At 48.7% G+C, this 21436-nt stretch overlaps 1 protein-coding gene across 3 annotated transcripts in view; it reads left to right on the top strand.

Moving 5' to 3' along the window:
* rassf7a (Ras association domain family member 7a) overlaps positions 1 to 21186 on the top strand; it is a 33394-nt gene extending 12208 nt beyond the window's left edge. Inside the window, exons 1-7 of one of the 3 annotated variants that reach the window (XM_062547523.1) lie at positions 228 to 674; positions 13469 to 13607; positions 14483 to 14648; positions 15043 to 16049; positions 18409 to 18592; positions 19270 to 19377; positions 20903 to 21186. In XM_062547523.1, coding sequence (XP_062403507.1) covers positions 14546 to 14648; positions 15043 to 16049; positions 18409 to 18592; positions 19270 to 19377; positions 20903 to 20934 — 1434 coding nt within the window. In that variant the 5' untranslated portion in view covers positions 228 to 674; positions 13469 to 13607; positions 14483 to 14545 and the 3' untranslated portion in view covers positions 20935 to 21186. Of the gene's footprint in view, positions 1 to 227; positions 675 to 13468; positions 13608 to 14482; positions 14649 to 15042; positions 16050 to 18408; positions 18593 to 19269; positions 19378 to 20902 lie in introns of those variants that run through there. The other 2 variants (XM_062547524.1, XM_062547522.1) reach the window with 2 other exon arrangements.
* The last annotated feature ends 250 nt before the right edge of the window (positions 21187 to 21436 follow it).

The raw sequence follows: 21436 nt of genomic DNA on the forward strand, positions 1-21436 counted from the left end.
GTTTGCACACTCTGTATATGTGTGTTTGTGGTAGAGAGAGAGAGAGAGAGAGAGAGAGAGAGAGAATAGAGAGCAGCAGAGTGAAAGAAGACACTCCTCCTACCTGAAGAGAAGGAGGGGCTTGCCTTGTCAGCAGAGTTGGGGGCGGGACGGGAGGTGGGGGGGGGGGGGGAACACAGAGGCACGAGAGAGGGAGGTAGACAGACAGTGAGAGAGAGAGAGAGAGAGTGAGTAAGGGAGGGGACTGAGAAATTTGAACTGCTCCTCAGATCTTAAGTCCTGCGGCTGACAGAAACGTGTCGGGCAGACACAGACACGCGGCACTCTAGAGGGAGGAAAAAGTGCCTGCAAAAGAAGAAAGAATGAAAGACTGAAAGAAAGACAGAAAGAAAGAAAGGGAGGAAGGAAAGAAAAAGCTAGAGAGGACAAGACAAGACGGCGAGAGAAAGAGAGAGAGAGAGTCGGAGAGTGATCAGGTAGCAGCTCTGTGGACCCTCAACTACAGCCAGTGTTTGTGATCGCTGACGGGAACTATTCTTTGCCTGCCTGTGTGGCTGTGTGGCTGAGCTCGTTCAGATCCCTCCTGCTTCCACCTGTCTCCCTCTCCCACAGGAACCGGACAGGCTGGATTACAGCTGCTCATCCAGGTGGATCACTACCCGTTTCCCCGCAAGGTAAGCACGGTCTCGTCAATTCTGTGTGTGTGTGTGTGTCTGTCTGTGTATGTGACACTGTAGCTTTAAATCAACCTGTTGGAGTCCCTGTTTGCTTTCTTTTTTTCTTTTTCTTTTTCTTTTGTTTTTTCTTTTTTTCTGTCTTTCTCTCTCTTTCTCTCTCTCTCTCTGTCTGTCTCTCTCTCTCTCTCTCTCTCTCTCTCTCTATCCCGATCTCCATGTCCACAGTGAAACCTATTTGGGTGAAACTCAGTCCAATGGGGCACACAGAGCCTCTCTCTGTGAGCTTCTACTGAGAGCAGTGCTGCTGATAAGCCCTCTGTACTCTTTCTCTCTCTGTCTCTCTCTCTCTCTCTCTCTCTCTCTCTCTCTCTCTGTCTATTTCTGTGTGTCTCTCACAGTCCAGGCTATTCTATTATCTCTGGATTAAAGATTAATTTGCCTGGGGCTGCAGCGAGATCAATGTTTACCCGACATTTGTCGTTATTATATGTCTAAGATGAGAGCGTAACTATCCGTGTAATGGTGCCCGTCAGAGCGCTGGTAGGGTTGTGCTGACCCCCATTGCCGTAGCTCAGGTCAAGAAAGGAGGGGAGTGGATGGTTCATTGAAAGTCATCAGTGGCCCGGAACGGTGATGCCTCGGGGGGGAGGGGGGATTGTTGTGGTTCCTGGTTCTTGTAATTGTGAACAGTTGTACTTCCTAATCTCCCTCACCTCACTTTGAAAGATGAAAGATGAGTGAGCTGGAGAGATAGTGTCAAGGATAATGGATGGTCACACAGGGAGTTTGGTGTGTGTGTGTGTGTGTATGTGTATGTGTGTGTGTGTGTGTGTGTGTGTGTGAGAGAGAGAGAGAGACACAGAGAGAGAGAGAGAGCATGTTAACAGCCTGCATTAATCACCCTCCAACTTCTAATCTATCTCCTGAAACTTGCGGTTTATGTTTTTTGTTTCACGCACATGGGAGTGGAGGTGAAGGGGGGTACACATCTCACTGCCCTTTTCCTCCCTGTGCTGGGCTGTGCTGATCTGACCTGTGCTGGGCTGCCTCCTGATGAGGGCTGTAATGCCGTAATGTAAATGATGATAAGCCGAGGCCGCCAGGGCAGCTGTAAGATCAACATCCCCGTTGGGGGGCCGCGCTGGCCTGGCCCGGACTCTTATCAGAGCCGCATTCCTGTCCACCTCGTTAGCGTGCCATCCCGGCACCTCCCCCTCCCGATCCCCTCTACTCAACAGCGTCACGTTCCACACACTCGCTTACGTACATGCTGCTCGCTCGTGGACCATGTCGATGGCGTAAGCTGCGGGTCCGTGTGTTTACCCATACATAGGCCCCGGCCGGTTGGCAGGGGTGGACGGGTGATTGAGAGGGGGGTTTTGGCTGGACAGCACTCCTGTCATGCGATGACAAGCTGACGGGCATGTTTGATGTGTAAGTACTCTGTTGGCATTCTGAGCAGCGGTCAGGCAAATGAGTGGACAAGCAAGACGGGACTAGTGAGACATACAAATAGACAAGGCTGGCAATTCAGGAGAGTGGCACACACACACACACACACGTACGCACGCACACGCACACACACGCTGTCAGACTGGTTGGCACTCAAGCCATCACACATGCAGAGAGGGCGGGTGGTAGGCCAGATGTTCGGACTAGACAAGTAATTTATTAGAAATACAGTTGAACACATGGGCTGTTATGTCACTACGCTTTTGTTTTTAACAAGGCAACAAAATGAGAAATGGACTGGACAGACAGGCGGACAAACTTGCAGACTCGTAGGCAGACTTCCGGACTGCCAAACCGACAAACTACAAAGGCAGGCAGCCCTTCTGTCTGTTCACTGTGTGACAGACATGGCAAGGATGGAGGACAGTGCTTCTTCAAAATGGAAATACAGCATTGCATTGAAAGATTCCCTCGCTCACTCACTCACTAGCTCGCTCGCTAGGTCAGACACATACACAGACACTCAACACACACAGAGGAAGTCTGTTCACAACCTTTTTATTTTATATTTATTTGGGTTATGTAAGTAGAAACTTGCGCAATTGGAGACTTTTATCTCGAGCAATATTGAGGAGGGGGCTCGGGGTGTTAGACCTTCAGAGTGAGTTATGTAACGTGGTGATGTGATGTTTTGGTTTTTGCACGGTTAAGAGACCATGACACAGTCCCACCTGCATAATCTGCAGTTGGAGTGTAAACACACTGAGTGGAATGGTCAGTGATAGCTGCTCAGATTTCTACGGGAGTCTCTGTGTGTGAAGACTCCCGACCCGTTTTTCCCACCGTGTGGCTTCAGCTGAGGATGTTCCCTATCACGGGCTGATTGTTGTATCTTTCTTTCTCCTGGTCTCCCTCTGAGGGGTATTCCAAGTAGGTGGTTTAGTGACAAATCTGGGTAAGTTAACTCTCAGAGTAACAGGGGAGCTACACCACAGGATGCAGCAGTTAATAATCACTATAATCAATGGAAGTAGCTATGCCAGACGCGGGAGTGACTTGTACATTCGAAAAAAAAATAGACCAGTCTTCTAAAATAGATTTTACGCGTTGTGAACGAAACGCTTCAGTTACGCCCCTTGTGTAGCTCCCCTGTAAGTGGTAAACCTGATAGAAAAGCTGTAGGCTACGGCTTTATACTCCCGACAAAACAATGCCATTGGCCTCCTGTTGTAGGTTTACCACTTACCACTCCGAGTTAACTTACCCAGGTTTGTCACTAAGCCATATACTTGGAATACCACCCTGATGTACTGTACCTCTCCTCCTGCTCACTCTGTGTGTGCTAACAATGCCTGTCAACAGAGGTGTTTGTTTGGACACCTCTTTCAATACCTGCTGTCATTGTACATGAGATTTCACACTTGTTTTATCGGTTGACACTCTGTGCTGCCCGTAAAGCTGTGTGTCTGTGTTTACCCACGGCTGTGTGTGTGTGTGTGTGTGTGTGTGTGTGTCAGAGAGAGGGAGAGAGAGAAGGCTTCTCCAGCTGCCTGCCATGCAAAGATAAGTTAACCCCCGTGACCCTGAGTCGTGAGAACTGGCAGGGGCGTCGGGCTCACTGCCTGCCCACTCATGGGATTGTAATCCTGGACAGGGTGATGCAGTGTGCTGTGTCCTTTCCATTCTACCCATTGTGTTTTTTTCCCCCCTTTCCCTCACTAACGGGTGATGGCAAAGCAAACAGACTGCCATCACTTAACCTGATGCTGTCGTCCACCCCCATACAGCCGTTCAATGTTAAAACATGCCTGGTTGGATTTGGGGACTTTTTGGGGATTTGAGTTCTGAACTTCTCAGAAGTGTCCTGTAGATAAAGTGGATTCTCCAACCTGTTTCAGATGTTCTGATATTTGGGAAGGGGTTAGAGTGATGGTGGCGATGAAGATAGATTATCATGTGTGTGTTGCAACTTGCAAGAATCCATCCGTTTTTAGAGAACCGTACACAGAAGAGTTCCAGGTGCTTCTCAGAAGAGGCTCTCTTATCTGTGATCCAAACGCATCATCATCCCTCTTTCACAGGAGGAGCAGAGGAGCAAAACCCCAGGTACATTCCGCTCATAGCCGCCTGGGTGGCGGCAGTGGTGGTGGTGACGGTGACGGAGCTTTGTTGCGAAAGTCCGTAATCTACAACCACCACACACTGTCTCAGTGTGGTGTTTTGACAAGCCTGTAGCCGATGCCGACCTCCCGTGTCTGACGGAGAGGCCTGCCTTCCCGCCCCTGTCCCCTGCAGATGAGATTGTTTCGCCTCGCCTCTCCTTTCCTCTCAACGCCTCCAAATGCGGGCTACAGCCTCATACCTCAGAGGCTTAGGGAAGCCAGGATTGAGAGCCCCCCCCACCCCCACCCCCTCTTGCCCCCTTTCCCCCAGTGTCTGACTCTCTATGTTCTGCTGGTGGCGACTTTCTGGCTGAACTGACGTCAGCGCGGCTGTTGTTCAGAGGTGCAGGCCGGTTTCCTCGAATGGACTTTCTTCGGAGTTGGTACCAAAGAAGGCCAGTGTTTCCCCTCTTAATCCCCCACTGGTCTCTAAGGGCCAGAGCTCACGTTGACACAAACTTGGACTAACTGTTTTTTATTTCATTGTTTTAAGTGACTGCTGAAGCTATTCAGAGGGTCCTTTCTTTTCTCTCTCTTTCAGTTTAAATGCCACTCCTGTTCTTAAGTTTGTTTTCGTTTCTCACGGTAGTCCGTCTCCTGTGCTGTGACAGGTTAATGGTTATGTGAGAACTGTCATCATGGAGGTGTTCCTTCTCCCCTGAAACCCCTCTGGTTCATAAGAGCACCCACCCACCCCACCCTAAAATCCCCCTCAACCACCACCCTTCTCTGTCGGGAATCCACACCCAGCTAGGACCACTCACCCCCACACATGCACACACACCCAGACACCCACCCCCAAATGTTCTCGGTCAGGAATCCATACCGTGGCGAGCGCCGGCCCCCTGACAAGGCTGGGACCCTGGGGAGGGTGGGGGGAGATATATGACCCTCTTTTCCAGTAAGGTGAGTCCTGGAGCCAGGGACTCGGTGTGTAAATCTTCAGGCAGACGACACTCTCTTTTATTCTGTCTGTATACACCCCCCCCCTCTCTCTCTCTCTCTCTCTCTCTCTCTCCTCTCTCTTATCTCTCTCTCTCTTTCTCTTTCTCTCTCTTTCTCCTGCCCCAAACTTGTGGTGAAGGGTAATCAGTCAGAGAGAAAGAGTACATAATGACAGACTGAAAGTGTCTTAAACAGTCATCTTCACCCTGCACCCCCAACCACACACACACACACACACACACACACACACACACACACACACACAGACACACCACCCAAGCATCCCTCCGGCCCTGCTGTCTATAAATACTCCCCAGGCGAGACCTCGGAGCCATTTTGTCGCTGTCTTCCTGGTTGTCACACTCTCCCATCACCGAGGGCCTAGAAAATTCCACCGGTGGAATAAAAATGACCGCAGGGGGTGGTTGGGTTTGGAATGCACGCTCGTGTCCCAACTCCGCTGGCTGCCCTCAACACGCCCTGAGACGCGTTTCGTAATTTCAAACCTGCATTCCTGGACAATGTTGTTTTGAATGTGGACGTGTGTGTGTGTGTGTGTGTGTGTACGTGTGTGTGTAGGAGGAATGCAGGGGCTTCCAATGACTCCTCTCAACCTCTGGATGGATACTATGCTTGTGTGTGTGTGTGTGTGTGTGTGTGTGTGTGTTTGTTTGTGTGTGCCCGTGTGTGCCTGTTTGTGTGTCTCCAAGGGGGAACACACACACACACACACACACACACACACGGGCACACACGGGCACACACAAGCAAACACGCACACACATGCACACACACAAGCATAGTATCCATCCAGAGGTTGAGAGGAGTCATTGGAAGCCCCTGCATTCCTCCTGCATTCCACAGCCCGTGTGGGTCCGTATCCCGCACTCGCTCCTCTCGGTAGGTATGAGGCATTGCTGTGGCTCCTTCTGTGGATAAATACTCTGGGGGTGTGTGTGTGTGGGGTGGGGGCTGATGCCCTGGAGTCACATTTAATTAGGCACACTGACACCCCAAACTCATGCTGGGCGTAGGCATAGAGTCATTGAATCCAGATGTCTTCATAGCTCCATGGAATTTTTTTGTTCTTTGTGTAGCTCTTTTAATTTATTTTGACAGATTATTTCATCCTCCCAGTTTGCCTACAGTTGTTGTAATCAGGGCTGTTGTGACACGTGTGTGTGTGTGTGTGCGTGTGGGTGTGTGTGTGCGTGTGTGTGTGTGTGTGCGTGTGTGTGTGTGTGTGTGTGTGTGTGTGTGTGTGTGTGTGTGTGTGTGTGTGTGTGTGTGTGTGTGTGTGTGTGTGTGTGTGTGTGTGTGTGTGTGTGTGTGTGTGTGTGTGTGTGTGTGTGCTCTGATGGAAGATTTTGTGCCTTTAACCACACATTGAATGAAGACGCTGTTCTTCTAACCACACTCAATTTTTCAATGCAAAACGAGTCAAGTGTGTGGTATGCTCAGTGATAAATGAATGAGGAGCATTTCTGCTGTCTCATTGTAAGACTGTAAGTTATGGTATGATGCATTTTTATGCAATTCATGATGGTTGTACATTCCCAGATGCTTGCATTATGTTTGTGTGCGACCCCCTGAATCTTTCTCCTCCGTTGAAATCAGTAGTGGACACATCAGAACTTTTGTAGCATGTTTGACAGTACTTTGAAGGATGGAGGGGAGTCAATAGGATGCAGTGACTCTCCTCAGCGGGTGGACGGCTGGGTGTTGACGAAATCAGATGACCCTTTCAGATGTTCACCCGTGTTCTCTCAAGGATAGCTTTGATAGGTTTTCATTAGCCCTCATTTTGGGATTTGTCACAGTGGTGTACAAATGAGTGCTTGTTCGTCACACACACACACACACACATATACTCATTGGTGAATAATTTAGAACAAGAGACATGGAAAAACGTCTTAAATAACTAATGAAGCAGGGCTGTCACTGCAGTCTGACCACATGTTCCGCGCTCTCTCGCGCACTCTCTCTCTCTCACTCTCTCTCTTTCTCTCTGTATCACCCTTTCTCTAAATCTCTTTGAGACAGCGAGACAGTGGTTAGCACCCTAATATGCAGCGTGTTAACGAGGTGCTAACAGCGAATGAAAAACAGATACCTTTAATAGAAACTGATGCGTCAGCCTTTCTTTGCTGTGGGAAGCAAATTTAGCTGAAATAAACCCTGTGTCCTTTGAAATGGTAAAAATAAACAAGTCTTTCTTATTCTATTTCCTCTCAGGAGAGAAGGCCCAGAATTCTTTCTGACAAACATGCAGCGTTCTCCCGCTGCGAACAGAATGAGAAAGCGAGCGGGCGAGCGAGATTACAGTAGTGGGTGATGTGAGCACAGTTGACTTCACCCTCAGGAAGCACAGGGAAAGTTTCTCTTTCAGACCGTCTTCTCTTAAGTCACCTGGGCTGCTTTACAGTATGTGTGTGCCTTTCTGTCTGGCCTCTCTGGGAGTCCTGGTTTGGTTTTGGTGGGTGTGTTTGTGTCAACGATGTTAATGAGCAGAAGTTTCAGGATGTGTTTTGTGTTTGCACTGGATGTCGGACAGCCAGTGTGACATGGAGACGCAGTGGTCGCTCAATCAGGCCAGTGCCTTCTTGGCTGTTGGCTATTCCTGGCAGAGCCGGAGGGACGTGTCAGGGAAAAAGACACACACACACACACACACACACACACACACACACACACACACACACACACACGGAGAGATGTATTTGCCCGTGTCGTCGTCTCCATGGCAGGTGTGCGAGTGTGTGACACATGTGCTGAATCAGTGGCAGAGGCAGTAATTACTTCAGGGACACTGTAGCAGCCCTGCCATGGCTACCCTTGCAATCAGTGCACACTGGCCCTGTTAGTGTGTGTGTGTGTGTGTGTGTGTGTGTGTGTCTGTGTGTGTCTGTGTGTGTCTGTGTGTGTCTGTGTGTGTCTGTGTGTGTCTGTGTGTGTGTGTGTGTGTGTGTGTGTGTGTGTGTGTGTGTGTGTGTGTCTGTGTGTGTCTGTGTGTGTCTGTGTGTGTCTGTGTGTGTGTGTGTGTGTGTGTGTGTGTGTGTGTGTGTGCGCGTGTGTGTGCGTGTGCATATAGTGTGTGTGCGTGTTAGGGCTGCAATGATTAATCGATTAGTTGTCGACTATAAAATGATTTTCCTACGAATTTGATAGTCGAAAAATCGGACTATGTTATTTTTTAAGGAAAATACACCAATACATCATTCTGTGACTGTGTAGCTTCTTAAACTTTAATAAATTCAGCTGTATTTACTGTTCTATGACAGAGCTAAATATATTCTGTGAGTGAACAAAACAAGTAATTTAAAGACATTTAGACAATTGAGCTTTTTTTCTGGTGAGGATTTTTTCCGATCAAACACCGATTTGATAAATTGCAGAAATAGTCAGGAGATCCATCAACTGTGAACATAATCGTTAGTTGTGTATGTGTGTGTGTGTGTGTGTGTGTGTGTGTGTGTGTGTGTGTCTCAGTGTCCATAGCAGAGGCATCCTTGTTCTGACCCAGAGGGTGAGTGAAGTGTGTGTGGGTGAGAACTCCTCTGAGATCTCTACCCTCCCCAGGGGGACGACTCCCTGAGCAGGTTGCTGGGGACCCGAGGCCGCTATGCAGGCTGGCTCTCTCCCACAGCACCAAGTCAACTTCTTCATTAGTGTCTCAGCAAAAAGCAAAAAAAAAAAAAGAAAAGTAGTTCAGCGAACAAATATTTTGTTTCCCAAACAACAACAGCAACAGCAAAAATATGAAAACAAGCTGAATTAATGTGCTGTGAAATGCATTATTCAGTGGCGCGTGTTTCTTCTAAAGACAAAACCAGGCAACGGCATGCTAATATTAATAACGAGCTGTGTGCCGCCCCCTGTGTCCCTCCAACCCATTATTATTCACAGACCTTTAGTCTCTCTGCCAACACTCCCTGGCCCACAATGGCTCTCATTAATGCTGGCTTTCATGGGCGCCTTTATGAGCGCTTAATGTTAAAGAAATGAGTCTGAGTTACTTGCCGTGTCTGAGCGCGCGCTAAAAATAGCTTAGAGTTTGTAGCGCAGCTGACTTTTTTTTTTTTATAGTTATTTTGGAGTCCCCTGTGACACTTCAGGGACTCCAAGCTGGTATACCTACAACAGCAGCCATGTCACTTGTCCTTTTTAGCGATGTTCGCTGCAAGGTTGGGGGTGGTTTGGAAGGGAGTGGGGCGAGGTATCTCGGGCCTTAATGGTCTTCTCTTGTCCCAGTCAGAGAAGGTCTGGGTGTGGGGAAGGAGCGAGAACAGGAGTGGCAGTGGCAGCGGCAGCACAGGCTACATCAGCCGGCGTTTAATCACAGGAAGCACCATTCTCCTGCCTCCATTCCTCTCAGCCTAATTACTGAGAGAGAGAGAGAGAGAGAGAGAGAGAGAGAGAGAGAGAGAAATGTAGTAATGAAAACAATGAGCCATCTCGCTGTGTGGTTTACGAGGGGTGTGCATGTTTGGAACATGTTTGTCTCCGTCTCTCTGTGTTGTGTAGCCAGTATAGAGAATTCGGCACACACACACACACACACACAGGAGATGGGCCCCGGTGCCATGGTGTTACTGCCACGGCTGTGCAGTTGGTAGGCACACAAGGACTCTGGCTGTTCATTAAGTCACTGTCCTCTCATGCCCAAGGGCTTTGTCTTCTGTGTTCGCGATGTGCACTGTCTTTACAATTTGCCTCATAAAGAAGTCCATAGGCTTGGACTCCCAAAGAGGGCATGGAACTCATGGTGTGTGTGTGTGTGTGTGTGTGTGTGTGTGTGTGTGTGTGTTTGTGTTCTTTTTTGTTCCAACATCTGAAACATGTTCGTATAAATTGCACCATCTCTCTTGCATGTGTATGCACTCACATACACTCACATGTGTATGCACTCACATACACATGCACACGCACATAGCACATGCAAACACACACACACACACACACACACACACACACACACACAGAAACATGCAAACACATACACAGAGAAACATGCAAACACACACACAGAAACATGCAAACTATTACTCTGCTGCTGCTTCTCCACAGTTTGATGACCTTATACTCTTATAGTTGTGCTGCCTTCTCTATGGCTGTCTGTGTGTCTGTGTGTCTGTGTGTGTGTCTGTGTGTCTGTGTGTCTGTGTTTGTGTGTGCTGCTTCTCCATTGACTGTACTCGTGTGATTCCTCTTGCTCTACTTCGGTGAGCAGAAGATGTCTCACACACACACACACACACACACACACACGCACACTAGTACTTTGAAGTTGTGAGTTCCTATCAATCATTCTCCAGGCTGGGGCACGTCCTGGAGCACTCTGCCGTCAAACAACTCAACTTTGACTCATGCTGCCACTTCGGCTGAACTTCCACAACTCTTAATAGTTGAGTCTTCCAACGTGTGATCTTTGGATGTGGCTGTAGTTGTAGACATAGAGGCGCTGTGAAGGAACGGAGCTGCGTGTGTGTGTGTGTGTTTAGGTGCTCAGGCTTGTGTGAGCGGAGCGTCCCTGGCATGGTCAGAAGTCGAGGAACTGACTCTCTGGCTGCATGACTAATGGGTGTGAAGAATCGATCTGTGGGGAGTGACGTGGGGTGTGGTAAGGGTTAGGGTTGAGGTGGGTGGGATGCTTGTGGTGGCATCCCATGTTCAGCACTCCCAGCCAGGGCTCTGAGTGAGAGTGACTCCAGGCTCCTTCTGAAGGCTGCTCCCCAGGCCTTCCACCCTGCCCTCTGGGAGCAGGAGCTGGGAGAGAAGGGAGGGGGAAATTATCACTATTAACAGCTTTTAGAGGCTTTTTTTTTTAGCTGGGCAGGGCCTAGCATGGAGGTGTGTATGTGTGCGTGTGTGTATATGGGTGTGTGTGTTTTGTGTGGAGAGCCGCAGGCTCACAGGAAAAGGGAATGCTTCTCATCCCTGAGATTCCTCAGATCCTAGTCCGTGTCCATAACCGCAGGATCTTCCCGCTGCCATGGGCAACCGCACCGTATGTCATCTCCAAGACATCCTCGCGTCTCCTCCACTTGCTTTGGGTGAAGATAGGGGTGTGTGTGGGGGGGGGGGGGGGGAGGGGGGTGGTGCCTGGTTTTATTGGCGCTGTATTTATGCCCTGTGGGTACACTGGCTTGTGAATTACACACATGGTAGTACAGCAATACTGCTACAGCATAATGGTGTACTGTTGATCCTCAGGCAAGTGTGTGTGTGTGTGTGTGTGTGTGTGTGTGTGTGTGTGTGTGCGTGTGTCTGCGTGTGTGTGTGCGTGTGTGTGTGCGTGTGTGTGTGCGTGTGTGTGTGCGTGTGTGTGTGCGTGTGTGTGTGCGTGTGTGTGTGCGTGTGTGTGTGTGTGTGTGCGTGTGCGTGTGCGTGTGCGTATGTGGTGCGCGTGTGTGTGTGCATGAGCCTGTGCCTGGCCTGAGCGTGTGTATTGTATTTCCCTTCTTGTGTGCGGTGTCCGATGTCTGAGCTAAAGGTGTTCCATAGAGTGGAGGCTGTAGTCGGTGGCCAGATGGTTGGTGCTGCAGGTAGCTGAGGCCTCACACAGACCAGTCCTGTCTAGGTGTCCATTGGTGACCACCTCACACATGCTGCTGAGACATGCCCAGGTGTTAATAGTCTGGGTTTGTGTGTGTCTGTGTGTGTGGCTGACGTGTACCTGTTAGTGTCCGTAAACACACACACACACACAAACACACACGCACACACACGCACACACACGCACACACACGCACACACACGCACACACACGCACACACACGCACACACACGTACACACACGCACACACACACACACACACACACACACAGAGCAGGCAGACAAAAGAGAACTTGTCTCCCCCTCTCTCTCTCTCTCTCTCTCTCTCTCCAGCACAGTGCTACCTTTGGCCAAGCACCAGGACAGAGAGACGGGGAAGAAGAGGAGCATTTTGTTTATGAGCTCAAAGGGAAAATGAGATTTCTATCATGGCAGCACTCCAGTGGGGCACTTAATCATGCCTGTGATGTGAGAATGGACATAATTGAGTTGGTTAAGTCCACACAGTAGTACACGCACAAACTCACACTCGAAAAGCCTGTTTGTTGTTCGTTCTTTGAGTGTTTTCGGGCAGGTTGTGCTATCCCTGCAGGCCTCCGTGGAAATCCCAAGGAGAGGAATTCATATTCAAATTCTTTTTTTTTGTTCACCCCCGTCATCCTGAAATAGTCCTAATGAAAGTAGAACATTTGGCGGTTTTAGGCGTAGTCTTTCTGTTGTTTGACCGACCGATCCTAGCGTCTTGTTTTGACTATCCCAAGGTTGTCCAAGTGTCAGATACAATACGCTGTTCCTGTGTGTTTCTCTGGTAAATATTAGGTTAGTAATATGGGGGCTAGTCAGGAGAGCGGTGATCTCTGCCTCAGGTGAAGAGGTGAGACTGATTCTGTTACTCGATGAAGTCTCGTTGACACCTGGGAGTGGTGACTGTTTCAACATTGGCACGGTTTTCATAGGGGTGTGCGCCATCAACCTCCCTCAGAGCCTGCGAGCAATGACATTTCCTCATGTTCCCTGTTGAAAGAAGAGGAAAACAATGACATGGTGTGTGCTGCCAAAAATCTTTATTAGTTTAACACTAAAGCTTGTCCTCACAAGATGCTATACCATGAACATGCCCATGAACCTGACTATTCTTTAGCAATTACTGTTGAATATGGGAAAACACCAGTCTTATTTGTGTGTGTGGGTGTGTGTGTGTGGGTGGGTGTGTTAGTTTGTATGACATGACCAGAGGCCTTGTTTATGAGCGGGTTGCTTTTATGGGCTGCTCATAAAACATGGCTGTAAAGAACATGAAACCTCTGCCTCGTATATCCATCGTGGCACAAGTACAGCAACCTCAGTCTGACAGTGGCACACAAGCAGACATACATACATACTGTACATACGCAGACACACACAAAAATGGACACACACAAACATGTAGACATACACACACGCACACACACACACACACACACACACACACACACACACACACACACACACACACACACACACAGTCATGCAAAAGGAACAGGTTTCACACCTTTGGACAGCATGTGGCTTTGGGGACTGAAGGAAACGCATCAGGTTGCTGACAAGTGTGTCTCTGTGTCTATGTGTGTGTGTGTGTGTGTGTGTGTGTGTGTGTGTGTGTGTGTGTGTGTGTGTGCGCGCACTCGTCTGCTCAGGCGTAGGAAATCATCTCATCCGCACTCTTGGATCTGCCTGTCTGCTCCCCTCGGCATTAATCTGTCCTAACGGCTTTGAAGGGAGGCAGCGGCGTGTTTAATTGGAGCGCGGCTCCGGCTCGCCGGAGGAACCTGTGAGGTAGCTCTCTCTCCCTCTCCCTCTCCCCGTCGTCTCGCTAATGATAACTCTTAAGATGTCCGCCCCCCTCTGGAACAGAGCAGACGCCAGTCTGCCAGTCATCCAGCCAGTCAGTCACGACGCATATGCCAGTCACAAGCGCCACGCGCTCATGGGCACAGCTGAGGCATGATCGGCCAGCTGGGGTGTTTGGTACACAAATATAGCGGCCGGGGAAGGTATGTGTGTGTGTGTGTGTGTGTGTGTGTGTGTGTAGTGTACAGTGTTGAATATTTATCTGTTTTGTCCCACTGACTGTGTGGATTCCCTGAGTCATTGTTTTAATGAATGAATGAATGAATACGAATGCAGTTATGTGCTGAATGTTTCCTGTATAAAAGGTGGAGGGCTTAACACCAGACATACCAACAATAAACCAATTATGTTGTCCCTATAACTTTGTCTCACACCATTATGGCAATTCTTTTGTCAGACTGTGTTTGTGTCTGTGTCTTTGTCTATGTGTGTATGTCTTTGTCAGATCAGGTGTGTGTGTGTGTGTGTGCAACAATAGATTCATGGTTAGGCTTGAGTGTTTTACATTTGTGTGTCTGCTTATCTGTCTGTATGTGTCACTGTACCTTCGTACCAACACCACTGTCTTTATCTCTCTCTCTCCCTCTCTCTCTCTATCTCTCTCTCTCTATGTCAGTCTCTCTCACTCTCAATTCAAATATGCTTTATTGGCACAACAAATCATATGATGCATTGCCAAAGCGTTCACAGGAAAAATATTAATTTGAAAAAATAAAGAAATAAACATTATAAACCTTCTCTCCCTCTCTCTCTCTCTCTCTCTCTCTCTCTCTCTCTCCTCTCTCTCTCTCTCTCTCCAGACCAGAGTGTGTGTCATGCAGTGCTGACCAGTGCTGAGCCGTAGCTGAAGCCGAGGCCAGAGGATGGAGCTGAAGGTGTGGGTGGACGGCGTGGTGCGCGTGGTGTGTGGCCTGTCCCAGGAGACGTCCTGCCAGGATGTAGTCATCGCCCTCGCTCAGGCCATTGGTCAGTGTCCTTCCTTTCTACTCAAATGGTGGCAGCGTAGTGGTTAAGAAGCTGGGCTAGCATGTACTGTAGTTGCCTGAAAAGTAATGGGTTAAATACATTTCTTTTTCAATAATTAACTTTACTTCACAATAGTTATATGGTCAACTGTTAGCATACAGTAATGGGTTAAATACATTTCTTCTTCAATAATTAACTTTACTTCACAATAGTTATATGGTCAACTGTTAGCATACAGTAATGGGTTAAATACATTTCTTCCTGAATAATGAACTTTACTTCACAATAGCTATGGTCAACTATTTGCATACAGTAATGGGTCAACAATTTTGGAGTTTCATTTGTAATCCTCCCAGAGCAATAAGATCTGTACTCCCTCTGCTCTTCTCTTTAGGTCAGACCGGTCGTTATGTGCTAGTTCAGAAACTGAGGGACACAGAACGCCAGCTTCTGGCCAACGAGCGGCCGTTAGAGTCCCTGGCCAAGCTGGGTCAGCACGGGAGCGAGGTGCAGTTCTTCCTGCGTCGGACCGGCCCCAGCAGCAGCGATTCCCTCGGCTCCGACCGCAGCCTCACGCTGCCCAAGCCGCCGCCGTCGTCGTCCTCCAACAGCGACGGCGACCTCCCGAAACGCCGGGAGCCCAAGAAGTCGCTCACCTTCAACCTGGGCCCTTCCAGCTCGCCCCGAGCCAAGCCCAAGCAGGCCCGCAAGTCCCTGCCCGCGAGAGACTCCCCAGAGCAGAGGGCGTCCCCCTCCCCGGTCTCCCACACGCCCTCACCGACGCCCCAGCCCCCCTCCCCCGCCGGACCCCCCAAAGAGGAGGTCTTCCGGCACGTTCTGCAGCAGCAGGAGCGGCTGGCGGCTCTGGAGGCCCAGCTGGAGGCCCTGGAGCGGGAGAGCCGGCCCTGGGAGCAGCCGTCGCCGTCGACATCGACATCGACGTCGCTGTCGCCGTGTCCGTCCCCCTCGGGCTCCGGCAGCGGGGAGCCTCCGGGCCTGCAGGGGGAGCTGGAGCGCCTGGAGGAGACGCTGCGGCGCAACCAGGCGGAGCTGGCGCACGAGGACTACTGGGAGGAGGAGCTGCGCGTGGAGCTGGAGCACGAGCGCAACATGCGGCGGCGGCTGGGCGAGCTGCACGCCAAGCTGGACGACTGCGGCCGCCGGCTGCAGGACTTCAACGAGCGCGCCGACTACCTGGAGCGCGAGCTGCAGAAGGAGAGCCAGGCCGCCGCCAACGCTAGCTCCAACGCCAGCGCCAGCGCCTCCTCCTCCTCCTCGCCGGAGGAGTCTCTGGCCGTGATGAGGGCGGAGATCCAGAGCCGACAGAGGCAAGGGACGGAGCTGGAGGCGGAGTTGAGCCAGACGGAGAGCACGCTGGGGAAGACCGAGTCGCTGCTGCAGGTAAGGAGGATGGGCGTGGCTCTGGAGAGGGGGATGTAAACCCCTCCCTCCCGCTAAACAATAAGGACTATGTGTGGTGACCGGGTCACCGGCTGTGGAGAAAATAAAAGAAGCCAAAAGCTGCTCTCAAAAGCATCAATTTTCAAAATCGTTTTATGTATTTTAATCGAACAGTGTCTGTCAGTTCTGTTACCAGTATTTTATATGTCTTTAAAAGTGAACACGTATACAGTATATGCATTCTAATATGCACAGTGCACAGCGTCGACATGTCCTGACGTTTGTGTGGGTGTGTAAAACTGTACAGTTTGTTAATTGCAATATGTTGGCCAATACATGTGTGGGTGCCATAGAATAAAGTTGTAATAAAGATGAATCACCTTCCCATGGCTCACATTTACACATTTTCACAAAGGTCATTGTTGGACTTGCACGACGACATAAGTGTGGTCTAAGTTGGAACATGCCTCGGCAAGAACGCCAATCCCAAGCTCCTCCGCTCGATCTTTCTGTAGATATGACTCATATCCGATCTCTGAAAGACTGCGTTCTGAACATTGAGACCTTTAGGTGTAACACAAGGCCTTTGGTAACAAAACCGTGCTGTTAGTCACCTGTCATGGCAGTTGGTGTAAAGAGACACCTCACAGATCCCTGAGCAGGATACGTTTGTCTCCCCATATCACTCATTGGGATCCTGCAGAAGAGTTTTACTGCGACCTTTACATACTATTTGTCCAGTGGCTTAGGGCATTAAACTCTGCCAGGTAGAATGTGATAAGTTTGCATATCTCCACTTCGTGTGAAGGACGACTAGCAGTCGCATTGGACTAGGTGTCCACTTGTATGGGTCCATTGCTTGTTAAAGCAGTTAAGTGCATGTTTTCTTATATAGAATGATTTGGTTAAAAAAGCAGTGCAACAATCTTAACAAATATTACTCATAAATACATGGATTATAACAAAACAGAATCAACGTTTGTTAGATGGGCATGGGTCCTATCAGTGATATCATATTTAAACAGATTCCAAATGTATGGTGGTTGAGTTCTTGTTCAGAACAAATTGCTTTGTAATTGTTTTTATGTTTGAGATAAAACGTTTCTTTACTCTTTGGCGCTCGGCAGCACATTGTTAGCCTGGGCTTGTTCCTGGTTTGTAGGACCTTTTGATCTAGAGTTCTTCTCTCTCTAATGAAGTGATGCCTGCAGGTGGGAAAACATTCCTGCAAACGATTAGGATGGATTACACACAAACTGAGCTTCAAGGCACAGTCCTTCGCTACCTAGAGTCGTTTAGTGTTCAAGGGTGCCCTCTAGTGTACAGCACTTGCAGTGTCAGGGAGAAATGCAGAAAGTGTTCCAGTCTAACACTACCGTAACAATGTAACTCATCCAGTCTAACACTGTAACTCACCATGGTTATGGTCATATGATTTAGCAGACTCTTTTGTCCAGAGAGACTTACAAATGAAAATTATAAATACATAAGAATTGTCATGGAATGTCTGCAGGGAGTTCTACAGGCAGTTTCTAGAGGTGTTCAAGATTTTGCATATGTCAAGAATGTCGTTCTGTAGTCTACAAAACCTGACAGAGTTGTGTGAGTAATCATTTGGAGCACTGGTAGAACAGCATTTGTACTGTATGTTCATGTTTGAATGCTTAGGAGCAAAGTCTGTCACCAGAAGATGAAAGAGCTTACACCAGATGTATTACATTTGCTGAAGATCAAAGACAAGTAACTCAATCACAACCTAAAATACAACCTTTTACCAGATACAGAAGAAGTATGATGACATCATCTTCCTGAAATGTTTTTTCAGAAAATACATATTTTTGCCAAAACAATGGCATTATTTTAGGAAGATAATAAGATAATTGATTTAAATTAGTCTTTTTTTCATTGTTTTGAATGTATTTTGTGTGTTTGAGCACTTGAGTACTTTCAAGTGCAGGCTACTCAGTACACTTAGGATGTCACATTTTGAAAAAACTTTAAGAGAGTAACTAATTCACAAGTCAGCACGCTGTTGTCAACAAAACTTTGCACAGATGGCACAAAATCCAAATGTTCAGTGTCTTCAGCCTCATATCAGTTTGGATGTCACAACTGCTGGGAGGAGACATTAAATACATTGGGAATGGGAAAGGTGACTCTTAGGCCAAAACTGATCATTTGTCTCTACTTCACCCCTCCCCACCCCACCCCACCCCCTCTCTCTCCTGCACCCTCACTACCACCCCACCCCACCCATCCCCTCCCCAACCTACCCCTCCCCACCCATCCCCTCCCCAACCTACCCCACCCCACCCCACCCATCCCCTCCTCTCTCCTGCGCCCTCTCCACCGTCGGCAGGAGCGTCAGGATGAGCTGGAGGAGCTGAATAAGGAGCTGAGGCAGTGTAACCTGCAGCAGTTCATCCAGCAGGCGGGCGTGTTGCCCGTGCACTCCAGCTCCCAGACCGACCTCAACGAGCCCATGGTGATGGAGCAGCACATCGAGCTCGCCCAGCTGCTCAAGGAGCGCTACGGCATGAGCAGTATGTTACTCGCGCACTAACGCACATGCCTCCACACACACACACACACAGAGACACGCACACACACAGACACGCACGCACACACACGCCTGCCTGCACGCACATAAACTCACACATACAGGGACAAATATGTGTGCAAGGCGGGTGTGTAGGCGGGTGCAGTTATATGCATATTAATGATCATGTGCAGATTTTACAATATAACAAGTAAGGAAACATACAAAAATGAACACATCCTCTGAGCCGGTGTACACCTGACACAGGTTCCATAGGATCATACTAGGAGAGCAAACACAGACATGCACACGTATATACTTACCTACTCATCAGTATTTAAACCCTTGTGCCCAGGTCCTCATGTGAAACACAGTGAAGGAGATACTCAGATGCACTTAATATTCATAAGCACAAACATTAACATGTACTGTACATGCATAATCAAATGTAGAGATATAGAAACAATCTTAGAAGCTTTGTCTCTATCAGAAACTCTAGCAAAAACAAGGCAAAAAACAGATGTGAAATCTGGGAAAGTTTGGATTTGAAAAATGTTTGCCTGGATAGGTGAACCAATCAGAGAACCCCCTGTGATAATCAGTGCCTTAATGACCGACTAAACCCCATCTCTCTGTGTGTGTGTGTGTGTGTTTGTGTTTGTCCTTGTGTCCTCCTCACAGGTCCTGTCTCTCCTCCGATGGAGTCCCCTCCTCGTCCCACGGCCAAGCACTTCCTGGGTCACCCGCGCAACCTGCAGAACCCACTGGTGTCCAGCCTCAACCCTGAGGGTGTGTATGTGTGATAGCCTGCTGCCCGCAGCCCTGCCCTGCCCTGCGCCCTGCTCCACCCTTACCCCAACCCCTACCCCTGCTCAACCCCCCCCCCCCCCCCCCCCCCAACCCTGCCCCCCCCCCCTGCGCCTCTGCCATCCCGTGTCTAGCGGAGACCCTGGCCTCATGGTGGGGTGGGACCGGTGGTGAAAGGGACCCTGCTCTGCCCTCGCATGGTGTCTCCTCTAACTGGACTGGCTTCCATAAGGCTTCTGATATCATTGCCCTCGTGCTCAACCCTCTCAGTCCTGCTGGTTCACTCATTGAATACCCCTGATACCCCCGGCCCCTTTTGCCTCTACCTTACTTTTGCCCTTGTGCTCTCTAATCTGCCTTTACTTACTGTACCTGCTGGGCTCTCCGTGGGGAGCCTGGCGGCCTTTTCTCCTTCCTGTGTTTGTTGTTGTCATTATTTCCTCTTTACTCTGGGGGGGTGTCGTGGTCGCAGACAAAGCGTAGAGTCATTGAGACGGTGCAGTGCGGACAGTGACACTGACCTCTGCTTGCTGCTGCGGGGCAGGTTTTTTTTTTATCTATTTATTTTTGATCTTGCTCACTTGACGCGGGGAGTCCCATTCACCCCCCAAGAGTGCCAGACTAGCATCACTTGCCTGTCTCCTCAGCTGCTCATCAATAGAAAGGAGCCAGTGTACGGTGCTGAGTAGACAATAATCTCATTATCAAAGCCTTGTTGTACAAAAAAAAAACAAAGACACAACAGTTATTATTGTTTTGTGTATCGACCAGCTCTAATCTGTGAACTACAGTATTACAGTAGTGTGTATGTGTGAGTAAATATTTGTCTACAATTTTTTTGTTTTGGTTGGATTGGCACAGCCAAACAAATAGAGCATATGGCTGTACATATGTGCTGTGTAGCATAATGTACTGCCATGCCTGATGTCTCTTAAGACATCACTTTTGTGCCCTGTTAGTGGGGTTTGTCATTGTTTACACAATGAATGGATTGCCTAAGCTTGCGAAGCTGAATGCATTTTCAATTTGAGCTGTCCTGATGGTGGTCCTTGACTCAACTGATCAAAAAGCCAGCACAATCTGATTCACAACATGAGCACAGCAGTTTTATTGAATGTATTAGAAATGACTGTAGAATTAACACTGAAACACAAATAGCACTCACCAGTGAAGTGAATTAGGGCAAGTGCCCTCCCCCCTCCACCATCACCACCACTGTTAGGAGTCATGACCCACCAATCGCCTGGACAGCTCAAAGGAGAAAAGGGTGCCTTCTTCCCTCTTCTGGTGGTTGTTGTGCGGCATTAAAGCTGTGTGTGGGAATGTATGCATGGTATGGGGCCAAACAGAGAGATCATAATGCATGAACATAATGTACATTTTTTTTGCATTTGTATGGGTTTTTTTCTCGCTTTATCGTGTATTCTTGCTGTCTTCTTCCCAAACCAAAAGTATTGATAGGACCACTCCATCACTCCATTTATTTGTTTTTCCATGTGTCTTGCAGTCCTCACATCCAGGGAGTCGTCATGGAGATAAAACCTGGACCACTGGAATGGGGGATTTATCCCCTTTGTTCTTAATGACCGCATCTATTTCACCCATCTTGTGCTAATGTCTGTCCCTCTTGTTGTAACAACCATACATATATAAACTGTATATAGAAATATATATTTACATTTTGCTACATTGCAAACTATGCATCTACTGTAAGATATGACCAGAAAGTTTATCTTTAGAAGTATGTCTTGTATTTAAATACAATAAAGATGTGCGCTGTGTTTTAGATAAGCCAAGTGTGACGTCGGTTTGTTAGTCATCACTCGTTAATGTTTGATCACCCAACCGTGATATCAGTGCGTCCACAGGAAGTAGATGATGCTTAAAGGATGTCTGACACAATGATGGAACATAGCAGAAAAACAAAATGTCTTCTGGAGCACCATTACCTTATGAAGAAAGTGCACACAGTATATCCTGATGACTTGTGTGTGTGTGTGTGTGTGTGTGTGTGTGAACACGTTGATGACACACAGGTGTG

This window comes from Sardina pilchardus, chromosome 10 (genome assembly GCF_963854185.1).
Source record: "Sardina pilchardus chromosome 10, fSarPil1.1, whole genome shotgun sequence".
Classification (NCBI taxonomy): Eukaryota; Metazoa; Chordata; class Actinopteri; order Clupeiformes; family Clupeidae; genus Sardina; species Sardina pilchardus.